General features: G+C 37.5%; 1 protein-coding gene across 1 annotated transcript; it reads right to left on the bottom strand.

Moving 5' to 3' along the window:
- Positions 1–10,326: 10,326 nt before the first annotated feature.
- Positions 10,327–12,433, bottom strand: LOC132637570 (coniferyl alcohol acyltransferase). The gene has a single exon (XM_060354641.1). It carries the CDS (start codon positions 12,347–12,349, stop codon positions 10,979–10,981), a length of 1,371 nt encoding a protein of 456 aa, XP_060210624.1. The 5' UTR covers positions 12,350–12,433; the 3' UTR covers positions 10,327–10,978.
- Between the last annotated feature and the right edge of the window lie 1,328 nt (positions 12,434–13,761).

Genomic DNA, 13,761 nt, shown 5'->3' with positions numbered 1-13,761 from the left:
ACAAAGCCTATAACAAAAGAACTTAGTGTGTAGAAAAAAACGTGCATGTGATCTTTGATGAATCAAATGAATTGGGTAGCAAAAGGTCGCTCAATGATGAAGCTGAAGATAGAGAATTTACAAAAGTCCCTGATGACCATAGAAATTTCAAATAGAAAGACTGAATTGATGAGTCAGGTTAAACAGAGTGATGAAGAAGATGCAACAGCATTTTCAGAAGGCACAGAGGAACTTGGTCTCCCTATTACTCTACTCGAAGCTGAATATCGAGTAGTTGATGCTGTATCACGTACTTCTGAGGTTGGACAAAGAAGTGGAAATCTATTGATGTCAATGATGAAGCTAATACGGAGGAACTTGGTCCTTCAAATCCTGAAGATCAAGTATCCAACTGGAAGCACAAGAGTTCTCATCCACTTCAAAATGTCATTACTCTTTTAGAATTTGGTATTCAGACCAGGTCAAGAGCGAGAAACATATTTGTCTTCTCAGCCTTCCTTTCTCAAAGTGAACCTAAGAATATCAAGGAAGCATCGAAAGATGCTGACTGGGTAGCTGTTATGCAAGAAGAGCTTCATTAATTTAAGTGAAACAAAGTGTGGCACCTAGTTCCTAAACCTTCAGATAGAACAGTGACTGGAACCAGGTAGGTGTTTCCCAATAAGCTTGATGAATTTGAAAAAAAAAATAAGAAACAAGGTAAGGCTGGTGGTTCAAGGCTACAACCAAGAAGAAGGGATTGACTATGATGATACTTTTACTCCAGTTGCCAGAATGGAAGCAATAAGGATTCTCATTGCTTTTTCATCTCATATAGAATTCAAATTGTTCCAAATAGATGTCAAAATTCCTTCTTCAATGGATATTTGAAGGAGGAATTTTTTGTCAAGCAACCCCCTGGCTTTGAAGTCATGAACATGCTGAGCATGTTTTCAAGCTTGACAAGGCTCTATATGGGTTGAAGCAGGCTCCTTGGGCATGGTATGAGAGATTGTCAAAGTTCCTTCTTGAAAATAGGGAAAATTTATAACACATTATTTCTGAAGAAAAGAGGGAGAAATTTGTTAATTGTGCAAGTCTATGTTGATGATATCATTTTTGGTGCCACTAATGATTCCCTTTGTGAAGAATTTGCAAAGCTCATGAGAAGTGAATTTGAGATGAGCATGATGGGTGAGCAAAATTTCTTCCTTGGGCTGCAAGTCAAGCAAACCTCAAAAGGCACCATGATCAGTCAACAAAAGTACATCAAGAAGCTGCTAAAAAGATTTGAAATGGAAAACCATTGATACACCTATAACCACTGCTACTTGGTTAGACATGAATGAACCTGGTTCTCCTGTAAATGAAACCATGTATAGGGGTATCATTAGGTCTTTATTGTACCTAACTGCTAGCAAACCTGACATTGTCTTTAGTGTTGGGTTGTGTGCCAAAGGAATCTCATGTAAAGGCTGCAAAAAGAATTTTGAGGTCTCTCAAAGGAACTCCGGACCTGGTCCTCTTCTATCCTTCAGGAGACAACTTTGACTTGATTGGATGTGTTGATGTTGATTATGCTGGGTACTTAGTAGACAGGAAGAGGACATCTGGAATGACAAATTTTCTGGGGTCATGCTTGATCTCATAGGGTACAAAGAAACAAAACTTTGTGGCTCTATCTACTGCTGAAGCTGAGTATGTGGCTACTACTTCCTGTTGTGCTCAATTGTTATGGATTAAACAACAACTTCAAGATTTTGGTGTGCTCACTAAATGTGTGCCCTTATTGTGTGATAATACAAGTGCACTTAATATGACAAAAAATCTAGTGCAGCACAAAAAGACCAAGCACATTGATGTTAGACACCATTTTCTGAGGGATAATGTTGAAAAGGGATTGATTTGTATGAAGTTCTGCAAAATAAAGGACCAGGTAGTAGACATCTTCACCAAGGCAGCAGAGAACACTTTGAAAGAAATCGCTTGGAGTTGGGCCTGATCAAGCTCAACTAGTTACCCGCTTACCATTTCCCTCAATGATTGACTATGTTAATAGGAAAGGTATAATGCTAAAAAGTATTTTTTGGTGGCATCTAACTCACTCTTATACTATTACAGGTATACACACATGGCAGCTTCAGGACAATACGAGTATAGGTGTCATTGCATTACTCAGAGCTCTTGTCCTCATTTTTAAAATTGTTAAGGAACCTGGTTCTAGTGACTCAGGTTAGTAGTCTCTTTATCACTTATATATTTTTGAATTTCTTAGAGCGCCATGTCATTAATTTCTTTCCTGCCTCAACCTCCAAAATAAACTTTCAAACGTTAAAATTCCTTCGAACCGACCCGAATACTTGACACCTTTTCATCGTACCCCTATCGAAATCAGTTCTTTGTCCTTTTATTTAAACCAACTGCTCTTGTCTCTCTCCTCACTTAAAACTCTCAAAGCACCCTCTCTCATTCTTTTCTCTCACTGCGAAACGTCTAAACCTCTCTATATTTCCTTCTCTTTGTGTTCTTGCGAGTAAAATTAGCCATGTCTCAACAAGAATCATCTTCTCCAAGTGTGTCAGAAATGAATCCCTCTTACTCACCTTCCAAAACCCCAACTCCATCTGAACCAAAGTCCCAAAAATCACCCCCAAAAGTTCCAATCTCTACAGACCAATGGTACGGTTCGCTTTTACGCGGGTTAAGGCATAAAAGTAATCCGAGGTTGTTGGTGCTCTAAATTGGATATTTAGTTGTTTTAGAGTCGCTACCTAATTTATTCAAAGGAAAAATTAGGAAAACCGGGTTTAGGAGTTTTTCACACCGAGAAAAATTCTCATTATGTACTAGAGATCGAGGTAAGGGTTCTGGTGATCCCCCAGGGAAGGTTTTACGCACCCTGGCATTGAGGATCCATAGAATACAGTTGACCTATGAGCTTCACTGTAAGGTTATGTTATTTGCTTATGTGTTTGTAAAATATTTTCTGCAAAATATAAGCTTTAGCATCATAAGTATAAGTATTTTTTTTGAAAATTTCGGCAAAAATTCCCCTTACAAATAAGGGGTTTTGGTTCAAAAAATCTGCGTAAAGCGCTCAACTCACGTTGTTTCCAGACTAGGACACACCCGAGGTTGCCCCCGAGTAGAGTCGCTACTATTCTAGTCCTAACGAATTAGTTTAGTACTTAAGGGTTTTTAATATAAGAAAATAGTGGAGTATTCTCCATTTTTTATAAGTATAGTGTGTGTGTGTGTGTATATATATATATAGTCATTTTTGTCAAATCCATGAGCTTGTAAGTCAAGTCATATTCCTAGATGCGATCTTCATAGTCCAACAAATCTCAATCACTGTCCATATCAAGAATTTCGGTCCAACACTTAGTCAAATTTGGGCCCAGAAAATGTCAAAATGTATTCAATTTGTTCACAGTTAATGGGTTGGGCTCCTAAATCCAAAGTCCAATTTCGGTCCATAAGCCTTAGTGCAGTTTTAGGTCCAAAGTCAAGTATTAAAGCAAATGCCTCAATTTTCTGTTCAAAATCAGTGTGTTTGTATAATTTTAGGTTCAACATTTAGTCATTTTTTATCAAAAACCAATGCTAGTCTTTTGGAAATCATCTGATGTTATACAAAATTCAGTTTCTCAGTTTTAAAATTCAACTCACATATTTTGAAATCATTCATTGAACACTTTAACAAATCCGATTAAGTTTGAAGAAAACATTTTTTATTATTGAACTCAATTCTGATTCCCGCGTTTGAAAACAAGATTTGTTGCCATTTTTATCTTAAATTAACTATTCAACTAGGTGATAAACCTAAGTCTACATCCCATGGGTTTCACTAATATAAGGTTTAAATTACAAATTTACAAATACATCAAATGAGGAAGAGAGAAAGAAATGAACCACTAACGGGCTACTCGCCCCGTTAGTGCCATTTTCACCCATGGCTGGGCCTTCGCCATTTACACTCATGGTTGGGCCTTTAATAATATTAGCTTCCCTTGCTTTGTATCATATACCCATAGCCTAGATAGAATTGGGACTGGGCCCATGTATTGATGCAGAGAAGGCCCAAGAATGCAAGGAGGGAGGTACCACATAAAAGGGGTAAATAATTAATAACTTGTACAAATAAGTCCACACCAAATAAATCAACAGACTAACAATAATGGGCTTTAGGCCCAACAGTCTAATGTTCATAAACATCCAAAGTCCAAAAATGGCTAATCAATAGGCACATATGCAGTGTATATTCAAAGTATACAGAGGTGTACACCCTAAAGAAGATGTATAGAAGGTCAATACTAGGAAGCTTTCAACCTCTTTTTCTCGATGTTGCACAAGTTCCAAGGGATTTCTAGGAATCCCAAGCATGGCTAACACCGGGGAGAGTTCAAGCTTGACCTATAATGACTAATCTAACCTCCTCCTCAAGATGTTATACACATAGCATACATACAATATACAAACATATACCCTTTAAACTTAGACAGAAATGGAATAATTGCACTTAGAGGCACAAGAACTCTAACACATAACAACTTATACTAATCACATTTGCACAGAATCACAATGAGAGGAAACAGGCATGTTCAGAGATCTATAGACTTCCTATTGAGCTTATCAGATCCTACACATATACAGAGGACCTCAAATAAACATTTCTTGACAATCTTATTGCACAATTAAGGCTTAGCCAAATACGTTTGCAATAGGTAAATTCAATAGACTCCAGGTAGGACATAGATCCAGTGTTTAGCAAATTGACAACATGGTAGCATTAGAACAAGCTAGCACAACAGATATCTATTGTGATGGCAAAGACACACAGGTTTGATATTCACCATATTAGACATGTATAGAGTTCTGTTAGATAGGCAACAAGAAACCATAGCTAAAAACCATTAAGTTCAGTAGATCTGGCACAACATCACACAACAACATAGGTAGGCATGAATCAGTTGTCAAAGAAACAATGAGGTCAAGCCAATAAGGGTGCATACAAGACAAGGCCTCCAAACTTGGTCATGTACAACTCACACAAAGGGAAACAGGTGCATCTACCAACCTTCTAACCATGGGAGTTAAAAAGGACAGCCTAAACTTACACTATGACTCGGCATACTGAACTTAAAAGCAAGATAATCATAGTTAGACACTCCAGCATGGTAGACTGAAATTAACAGCTAAACATAGACAATGAGAATTGAACTATACTAATTTATTAAGCCAAACATAACTGTTAAACACCTAACTAGACTAATCTAACAACAACAAACAAGCATATCAAGCTAAATTAAGCACATTAAACATGGAAACACACATAAAGAAATACAGAAAAGATACAATGGAATAGAATGTTACCTTTCCCAGGTGCAGCCTGGAAGAGAGTGGATTTAGAACTCAATTTGTTCCCCCCAAAAGCTCAAATAACCAGTAAACAGCCACACAAGATACAAATTTTAAAACTTAAAACTCAACTCAGGAGTTTAAGGGTCTTAAAGATGAAACCCTAATTTTTCGACTTCTTAGGCTTGTAAGTGATAAAATCAAGTTTACATGTTTGAAAATGTGAAGGTGTTCAGGTCTGTTAAACAATTGATGTAAAGGTCCTATTTATAGGAGAAAATCCCCAAAATCTCAAACCCTAATTCGTGATATGGGATGAACCCCCAGAAATTGAGTTTCCCTCCCCAAAATTCACAGATTGTAAGGCTCAAAATAAACCCTAGGTTATAGAAACGACTATGATGGGTCAAACTCAACCCAATCCATCAATTTATCAAGCAACCAATCAGAATGCTCGATTCAAACGAATGCAAACAAGAACCATTAAGAGTTTTCAGAGATTAACGTTTGAAATTGCAGATAAATTCAAAAATAAAGCAGAAATCTCACCTTTGTGGTGGTAACCCTACAGTAGGGGTCGAAAACAATTAAAAATTTACCTCTATTGGCCATATAGGCCTGTACTCGTACAAACTTGGCCTAAATTTACGCCATTTTAGTCTTATAGTGATGAGGAGATGAAATTCTGGGGTTTGCCGTAAGTGGAGAGGAAAGAGGGAGAGGGTTTGAGGGGGGGGGGGGGGGGGGGGGGGGAATGAAAGAAGAGGGGGGTCTTACCCCTTTTGGATTGACGAGTTGGAGCGGGTCGGTCCCTTTTTTGGGCCTGATTTGGTCCAATTAAAATAAGGGGCATGATTTTTGTTTTTTATGTGTATACACTTATATACACCTGATGTATATCACGTGTATATTTGTGTATATACGTACGTACGTGTGGGAATGTCACACGCGCTTCGATAAATAATAAAATTAAAACTCGCTTGATTAATTTAAAGCCCTTAATTAGGTACCCTCAATAGTTAATTAAGTGAGTAAGGTCTTAATTTTGCAAATATGTCCTTTTAGTGACTTGGTTTAAAAACCAGGTTGTTTAAATTACAGCCCCTGGCCAAATTATGGCGACTAATTTGCATAAATGCCCCTGGTTGATTAACCAATGATGTCCCATAATTAAATAAAGGGTAAATGTGCAAAAATGACCTCAATTATAGGGAGAATTTCCAATTGGGCCATAGTTGGGCTTATTAATTGATTATTCAATTATAGCCATTAAATGAACAATTTCTTCAAAATTAAATCATAATTGAGCACTCAATTAATTATGATAAATTCTAATAATTTGACTAAATGGGGATTGAGGACTAAAATGATTAATTTATTTAATTAATCAAATTCCCTGAATTTTAAAACAGAGTAAAATACTTGCCATTTTCCAATTTGGCCAATTTAAACAATTAGATGAATAATTGTTAATTGTTTTTTTATAAAATGTGCTCATTAATTTATAAATGATTTATAATATTTATAGCAATTATTTTACCAAAATAAGATGGTAAATATTTCTTGAATAATTCTATAAAATCATTTTGGCCTTCAAAAAATAGGTATTTGCTCTGTTTGAACTCGGGGACTCTGAGTAATTAAACTAAATTCCGGGAGGTCAAAACTTAGGTGTCAACAACTAAAACCCCACAGCCTTACCCATTAGACCCACGAATTCTGGTCCCCCTGAGACTCGCAAGAGTCAAACTCCTAAGAAATTCATGTCCTCTTCCTCAACCTCTGTTTCTATTGAGAAAATCGACTCAGTGGAAAGTGGACAAACTGTCTCAATGTCGAAGTATCTTCAAAATACATAAGAAATGGATGAAAAGGATGACAAGGTCGAAGTGTCTAGTCAAAAGGTTGTGGATGCTGGAGTAAGTATAAATATTCAAGCCTTTGTTGCTGAGAAATTAAATACTGGGAACATGCATAAGGTTACCAACATTGATTTTGCAAAGCAACGGGAAAATGTTGGTGACAAAGAAAATGTTAAGAAAATCCTGGCAAAATCAGGTAACCACACTCTAACTGATATTATTAAAGAGGTAGATAAGTCTTTAGAAAATTTTGGGGGAAATGACACTGAAAGTGAGGTTGAAACTGTTGTTGAGTTTGTAGAAGCCTTACAGGCTAAAGGAAGTGGTAAAGGGACTCAGGAGGAACTAGTGAATGTGTCTGAAAAAGGGAAACTGAATGAGGGACCTGGTCCTCGTCAGGAAAAAGTGATGAATATGGTAGAAATAGGGAAACAAACTGAGGGACTTGGTTCCTCAACCCAAGGAGAATCTGAGTCCCCTGCACTCAAGACTGCTCCTACTTGGACAAGACATAAGGCTACTCAAGGACCAATCTGGATATCAATGTTATCCCCCAAACTGATCCTATTACTATACCTCTGCGAGATCTTTCTCCTGAGAAGGAACCTGGAGGAGACCTCTCTTGAGAGGAAAAACTCCAAGAAAGGAAAAATGAAGAGTGGAAAGGCTGTTGGAAAGCATGAAACAGATGATGAAGATATAATGCATGAGAAGAACAAAGAGAGTTCTCGAAAAAGGAAGGAAAAAACGAGTGAGGAACCTGGTTCCTCAAAGAAACAAAAGGTTGAATTGTCAGAGGCTGAGAGGAAAGAAAATCTGAAGTCCCAAAAAATGTTGTTGGGAAGAGTGTTTGACCAGGATATTGCTGAAAAAAATGGGATGAGAGAACTTCTCGACATTGTTGAGTTCCAAAAATAGGTTGATCTCTGTCTCTCCGGCCCCCAGTATGTTTGAAGAAGAGGTGGCTAAGTTCTATGTGAATCTGTTCTATACTGATGAAGATACCCTGGTCTTAGATGTGAATGGGATTGAATTTGAGTTGAATAAAGAGAATTAAGATTCTTGATTTTCCAACTAATGGGACAGTGGCTGGTCAATCCTCTGAAAGGTTCATGGAATTGGTTGTGAAGAAAGAAGTAAATGCTACCAGAGCAAGGTTCTTCAAGAAGTAGCTTAAGCCTGAGTATCAGCTCATGTTTGAGCTAGTAAACAAGTTGCTGCTTCCAAGAGCTGAGCGAAAGTCCATTGTCTCTATCCCTGACCTAATGCTTCTTAGGCCACTAGTAAGTTACAACTCAATCAGTTTGCCTGCTCTCATGATAGAACATTTGGTGAAGGTTGTCAATGCGAGAGAGGGAAAGCATGGTCTTCCGTATGAGTTCTTTCTAACCAGGATCTTTGAGCATTTTAAGGTCAAAATAGGAAAGGCCACTATGGGATCCAGGAAGCAGATGTTCACTATAGGAACTTTGGAGGAGTGCGAGTGTGTGCCAAAAAAAAGGGGGTGTTAGCAGAAATTCTACTATCTCGAGTCTGATCGATGCCCAGGAGGAGCTTACAGTTGAGATACAAAGACTCAAGCCAGAGAATGCTATCCTGAAGGCTAAACTTATGGAGAAAGCATAGGAACCTGGTCCTACAAGTGCTGTAGAGCAAGCTACACTGAGTTAAGGGTTGAGAATGAGAAATTGAAAGAAAAGCTTGAGATGCTTCACGAGCAAATGGCCCAAGATCAGAGGTCTGCAAATGAACGCATGGACAGGCTCCTTAAAGTCTTCTCCCCTTAGTCTCTTCCTACCCTGTCCCCCATCTCCTCAGTCCCTATGTTCTTAAACCTTTTTTATCCCTTCAAAGTTCTGTGTTTATTCCTCCTTAATGATATTGGTACTTGTGGCTATTTAATTATTATGTTTTCTGTTGTTGGAACTACTATGTTTTTCTATGACTAATCAAATCTGGGAAATTGCTCTGTTTTGTATGCAATGGTATTAGTCTGTGTTCTGTTTTTGCTAATGTTGTGTTGCCCAAGTGGCCATGAGTTAATGCTTCTGAACTTCTTTTTGCTTGTGCCACTCTTACTACTTTTTTCAATGATGCCAAAAGGGGAAGTTCAAGGGTAATGCATAGGGGAAATTGTTGTGATGTCGTTCGAAGGGTAAAATTGATATGTTGTTATGTTCACATGTTACTATGCTTGAAAGATAAGTCTGATTCGGAGGGGGAACAAGTAGGAATCTGGTTCATAGGGGGAATATCAAATTATGGGTTTGTCATCATCAAAAAGGGGGAAATTGATAATTTATGATTACTTTAAGTTTTGATGATTTGACAAATGTGCTCGAGGAACCAGATGGGATCTGTTCCCTTGTGGATAGGGACCAGATAGGATCAATTCCTTTTTCTGTCGTACAAGTCAACTCTACAGCTGTAAAGGTTGCTGCACTGTATTGACTGGCAGCAGTGCAGCAGCACAGCTGCAGCGTGCTTGCTAAAAGCCAAACTAAAAGATGAAATGTCCCTATCCCTTATCACATGATTCTTAGATGCTCTCTAATATATATACAATATGTTATAAGGTTTAACCTAACACTTGCAAATCTGAAAAACACATTATTTTCAACTGCGAGCCGCCATTGCTGTAAAGATCTTCTCAAGAACAAGGCTGCTACAAACTCAATGACCAGATCCCGACAACTAAAGATGTTTTAAGTCCTTAGGTTTGTTGTGTCTTGTCATGTTGTTCTTTACTCGTAATCCTACTCTACTTTCAAGAAGTGTCATTATAAGATAGATCTCAACTTTTTTTGTTTTGTTTTCTTGGCTAGAGTTAGTCAAGCTGCGTAGCTTTGCAATAGAGTTATTGTAAAGGGCTTACAATAGTGGTATTGTAAGGGGTGAGAGATTAAGAGTTTAATTCCTAGGTTGCAAGAGTTGTAATCTGAAGTTGCTCAGTTTAGTGAAGTTGAAAATCCTACAGGGTAGGTCGTGATTTTAATCCCTTGAGCAAGGAGTTTTCCACGTAAAATATCTTGTGTTATTTACTTTCAGTCGTTTACTTGAGGGAACCTGGTTCTCAATACTGTTTGGTGGACTCTTAGTTTCTATCACTATGATAAACTAAACAAACAAACAACAAAAAAATGATCTTTCATTCATTTATCTTCTTCATACAAGATGCCCCAACAATTATTCCAGCTATAAAAGCAATTAAACTACGGTTGAGTCACCTTATCTACTTTCATCAACATTAATTGTCGCAGCCTGCTCTTTACTTCAATAATTGGTGTGGAAGTTGTTGTAAGCTTCAAGGGCTTCCTCATTGATTTGTACGACTTGTACAAGCTTACACAAACCCCATTAGCCATATATGCACAATCGACCCGTGTCTGGTATATACCGGGTGTCTTACCACGAAATACAACATAAAACTTGTCAGATTTCGGCATTTTTCAAAAAATAATGAAAGGTAGAGAAGAAGAAGAAGATGGCAGGAAGTGAGTGAGTAGGGCGCATATGTTTTCAAAATAAAAAACTGCGGTTGTAATAAAAACTAGGGTTGTATGCATATGGCATCCGGTAGAGGAAAAAAGTGGAAGGTGTATGTATAGAGTAGTCGTGTGCTTTAGATAAGAAGAGGAGTAATTAGGAATAACAACATGGGTCAACTAAAATGAAACCGAGGGAGTACATAGAATCTGAAAATAGAAATCCTTAATTTGGAAAGATGCTTCTAAATTAGGAATGTCAACAGTTTCCTCTCTGAATACACCAGAGGGCTAGATAATTTTAAGATGGTCTGAAGTCATAGGTTGAAAAACATGTTCTGTATCTGATTCTAATGCCTCAATCATCTCAGGCCACAATATAGCTGAAATAGTCCAAGATCCATCACCCTTAGCACCTGGCCTTTGGTTAATGTAACCAACTCCAATCTTTTTTATTGTAGAGTACACTGTTCCTAGAACTGGAGTTCCAAATCCAAAATCCACTTCAGCCACCGGGAATCTCCGTCCTGATGAAACCACAATAGTCGGACCACCTTGTCCGAGGACAACCTTTGAGAGCATCAACCCAGGCTTGTTCCATTCAATCCAATCAATTAAATCCAAGAAATGTTCTGCACTTGTCACTTTAGATATAGCATTGTGCACGTTATTCGCGACGTCAGATATAGACGCGTGCTCAATTTCATTCACATTTGCTTCTCCAACGGCTATAGATAAGGCATTTCCGATATAGTTCTCCGTTACTTTCTCATTTTTATTGCATATCCTTGTTCTTCCATCTACTAGCCATCCCATCTTGCACTTGTTGTGGTGGTCTTTATCAATTGCTTTGACCATAATCTTCCAGATATAAGCTGAAAACGCCTCGATTTTTGTCCTTTTGGTACCATCAATTGATGCCAATTTTTGCAGCCTATCGATGCTCGATGCATCAATGTAGTATAGGCGCTTAAGCAATTTCCTCGGGGTCAATATGTTGTGTATATCATGTAGGGAGCATGAAATGAACGATTGGTCAAAGGAAGGGTTGTAAATAGGCGGGTCCCGACCACGAAGAAGATAACGCCTGTGATCCGGCGAGAAAGAGAGCCGTTTTTTTCTCGCTATCTCGGACCACATTAGTAGAAACTTACTAAAGGAACTAGCATCGCCTAACGCATGGTCAAATGTGAATGTTATAAATATGCCTCCACATTTGTAATTTGTGAGTTGGACTTGTACCGGAAACTCCTGATTTATTGGAACTAATTTCCCCTCCAGACACTTGTTGAGATAATACAAGTCAAGTTCTGTTAGTGAAATGCTGGCTTGTGCTTCCAGAAACAAAGCACCAGTATTATCACATACAATTTCAGGCTCATTTGTTTCTGGATTTGGAATAATTCGACCAGCAAATGGATAGAAATGTGATAGGCAATTAGCAAGGGACTTTTTTAATTCATCCGCGATTGAAGCTGATGAGTCGTTAGGTTTTGCTTCGCGATAGACGTAAAAATATGTCACTGGAAAGCGTCCAGAGAGGAGGTCGAGATTTGAAAGTGTGAGAATATGGTGCTCTGGAATTGGACCACTGGCTTTTACTATAGATTTTCTGATGAAACTTACTGTGTAATCACCACGTCTTGCATCTTCCAGTGCCATGATATTGCCTAAAAATATTAACTTTGGATTGTAATTTATTTGAGATATTTTGATCTAGTGCGTACAACACATTTTTATAGAAAAAAAAAAAAGTACTTCGAGATAATGATGTCTGTTAGCATTATGAATTAATTTAGTCACTTCAGGAAAAAGGGACGATCAGAACTGAGTCATAGTGAAATATGCTTAGCGAAGATCGCACTATGAATTATTTGGACTTGTTTTATTATCTTATTGACTTGTGTCAAGTTTTTACGGTTTGGTTGGAATTCACTCACAGGGGGTCCATTCTCAGCAGCCTTTTTGAGGCCTACACGAAACAATATATGAGCCCTACACGAAACAATATATGAGCAATTAGTTTCTCTTTAAACTCTGTTCGTTGGACTTGGAAGACATGCAAATTTCAGGTATGAACACAATATAATAGGACATGCACCGGAGAGTTAATTGCTATAATACCTACTATAACAAAACTATTTTTTAAATTAGTTCATTTTAAAAAGAATAACACATTTTAAACTAAACTAACTTCAGTTGAACTTCCTAATTATCCTTAATGATAAACGATAAATATCTATGACTATACAGATGTTATAATCGTATCCGATTAAATTGCATCATATACATTGAAACGAATGAAATGGAATAACAACTAAAGATGGCTAACGAATGATAAGACTCCGGCCGGAAGAGACTTCCCAAAGGGCAAGATACTTGGAATATGCTGTTAGCACTATAATAAATATCTTGATTGAATGCAATTGCTAAAGTTCAACAGAATGACTTCAGCAGTTATAGTGCGACGCCCTTTTTGACAAATGGGAACTAGCTAGCAATTATCAAGTTCAACAAACCAATTATTATATCCCTCTATCATGAGGTAGCTTATGGGGACGAGCTTGTTCTTTTCATTTTGTAAATGTATTTGTAGACTAAGAGCCTGTTTGGATGTGCTTATGCCTATAAGCTGTTTGCAGCTTATAAGCTAAAAAAAATAAGTTGGGGTAGTCTAACTTTTTTTTTTTTTGGCTTATAAGCTGTTTTCAGCTTATAAACTGCTTTAGATAAGCTAAGTCAAATGGGCTCAATTATTTTTTTGAGCTTATTTTAAGCACAAAATGACTTTAAGTTGGCCAGCCAAACACTCAAAAAAGCTGAAAAACAGTTTATAAGCAACTTATAAGCCAATCCAAACGGGCTCTAAACACATCTTGAAAACACATAAGTTATTTGGATCTGAAGGATCTGTTTTTTTTTTTTTTTTTTGGTCGTTCTTGGGGCTAACCGTTTTGGTATCAGAAGTTCATTAGCCAGACTAATTTGAATTCACGCTAAGTAAGCCCACTAAGAAAGTGGAGTAAAGCGCCTTCCATAAAGAGGTTTTCACTTTTATAAATCAGAGACTTCTG

The sequence above is a fragment of the Lycium barbarum genome, chromosome 1, assembly GCF_019175385.1.
Source record: "Lycium barbarum isolate Lr01 chromosome 1, ASM1917538v2, whole genome shotgun sequence".
Lineage (NCBI taxonomy): Eukaryota > Viridiplantae > Streptophyta > Magnoliopsida > Solanales > Solanaceae > Lycium > Lycium barbarum.
Note: the sequence above shows the minus strand (reverse complement) of the source record. Positions and strands in the feature narration are given on the sequence as shown.

Excerpts from the sequence above, each read along its gene's own strand:
- LOC132637570 (XM_060354641.1), bottom strand. The coding sequence starts at position 12,349 with ATGGCACTGGAAGATGCAAGACGTGGTGATTACACAGTAAGTTTCATC.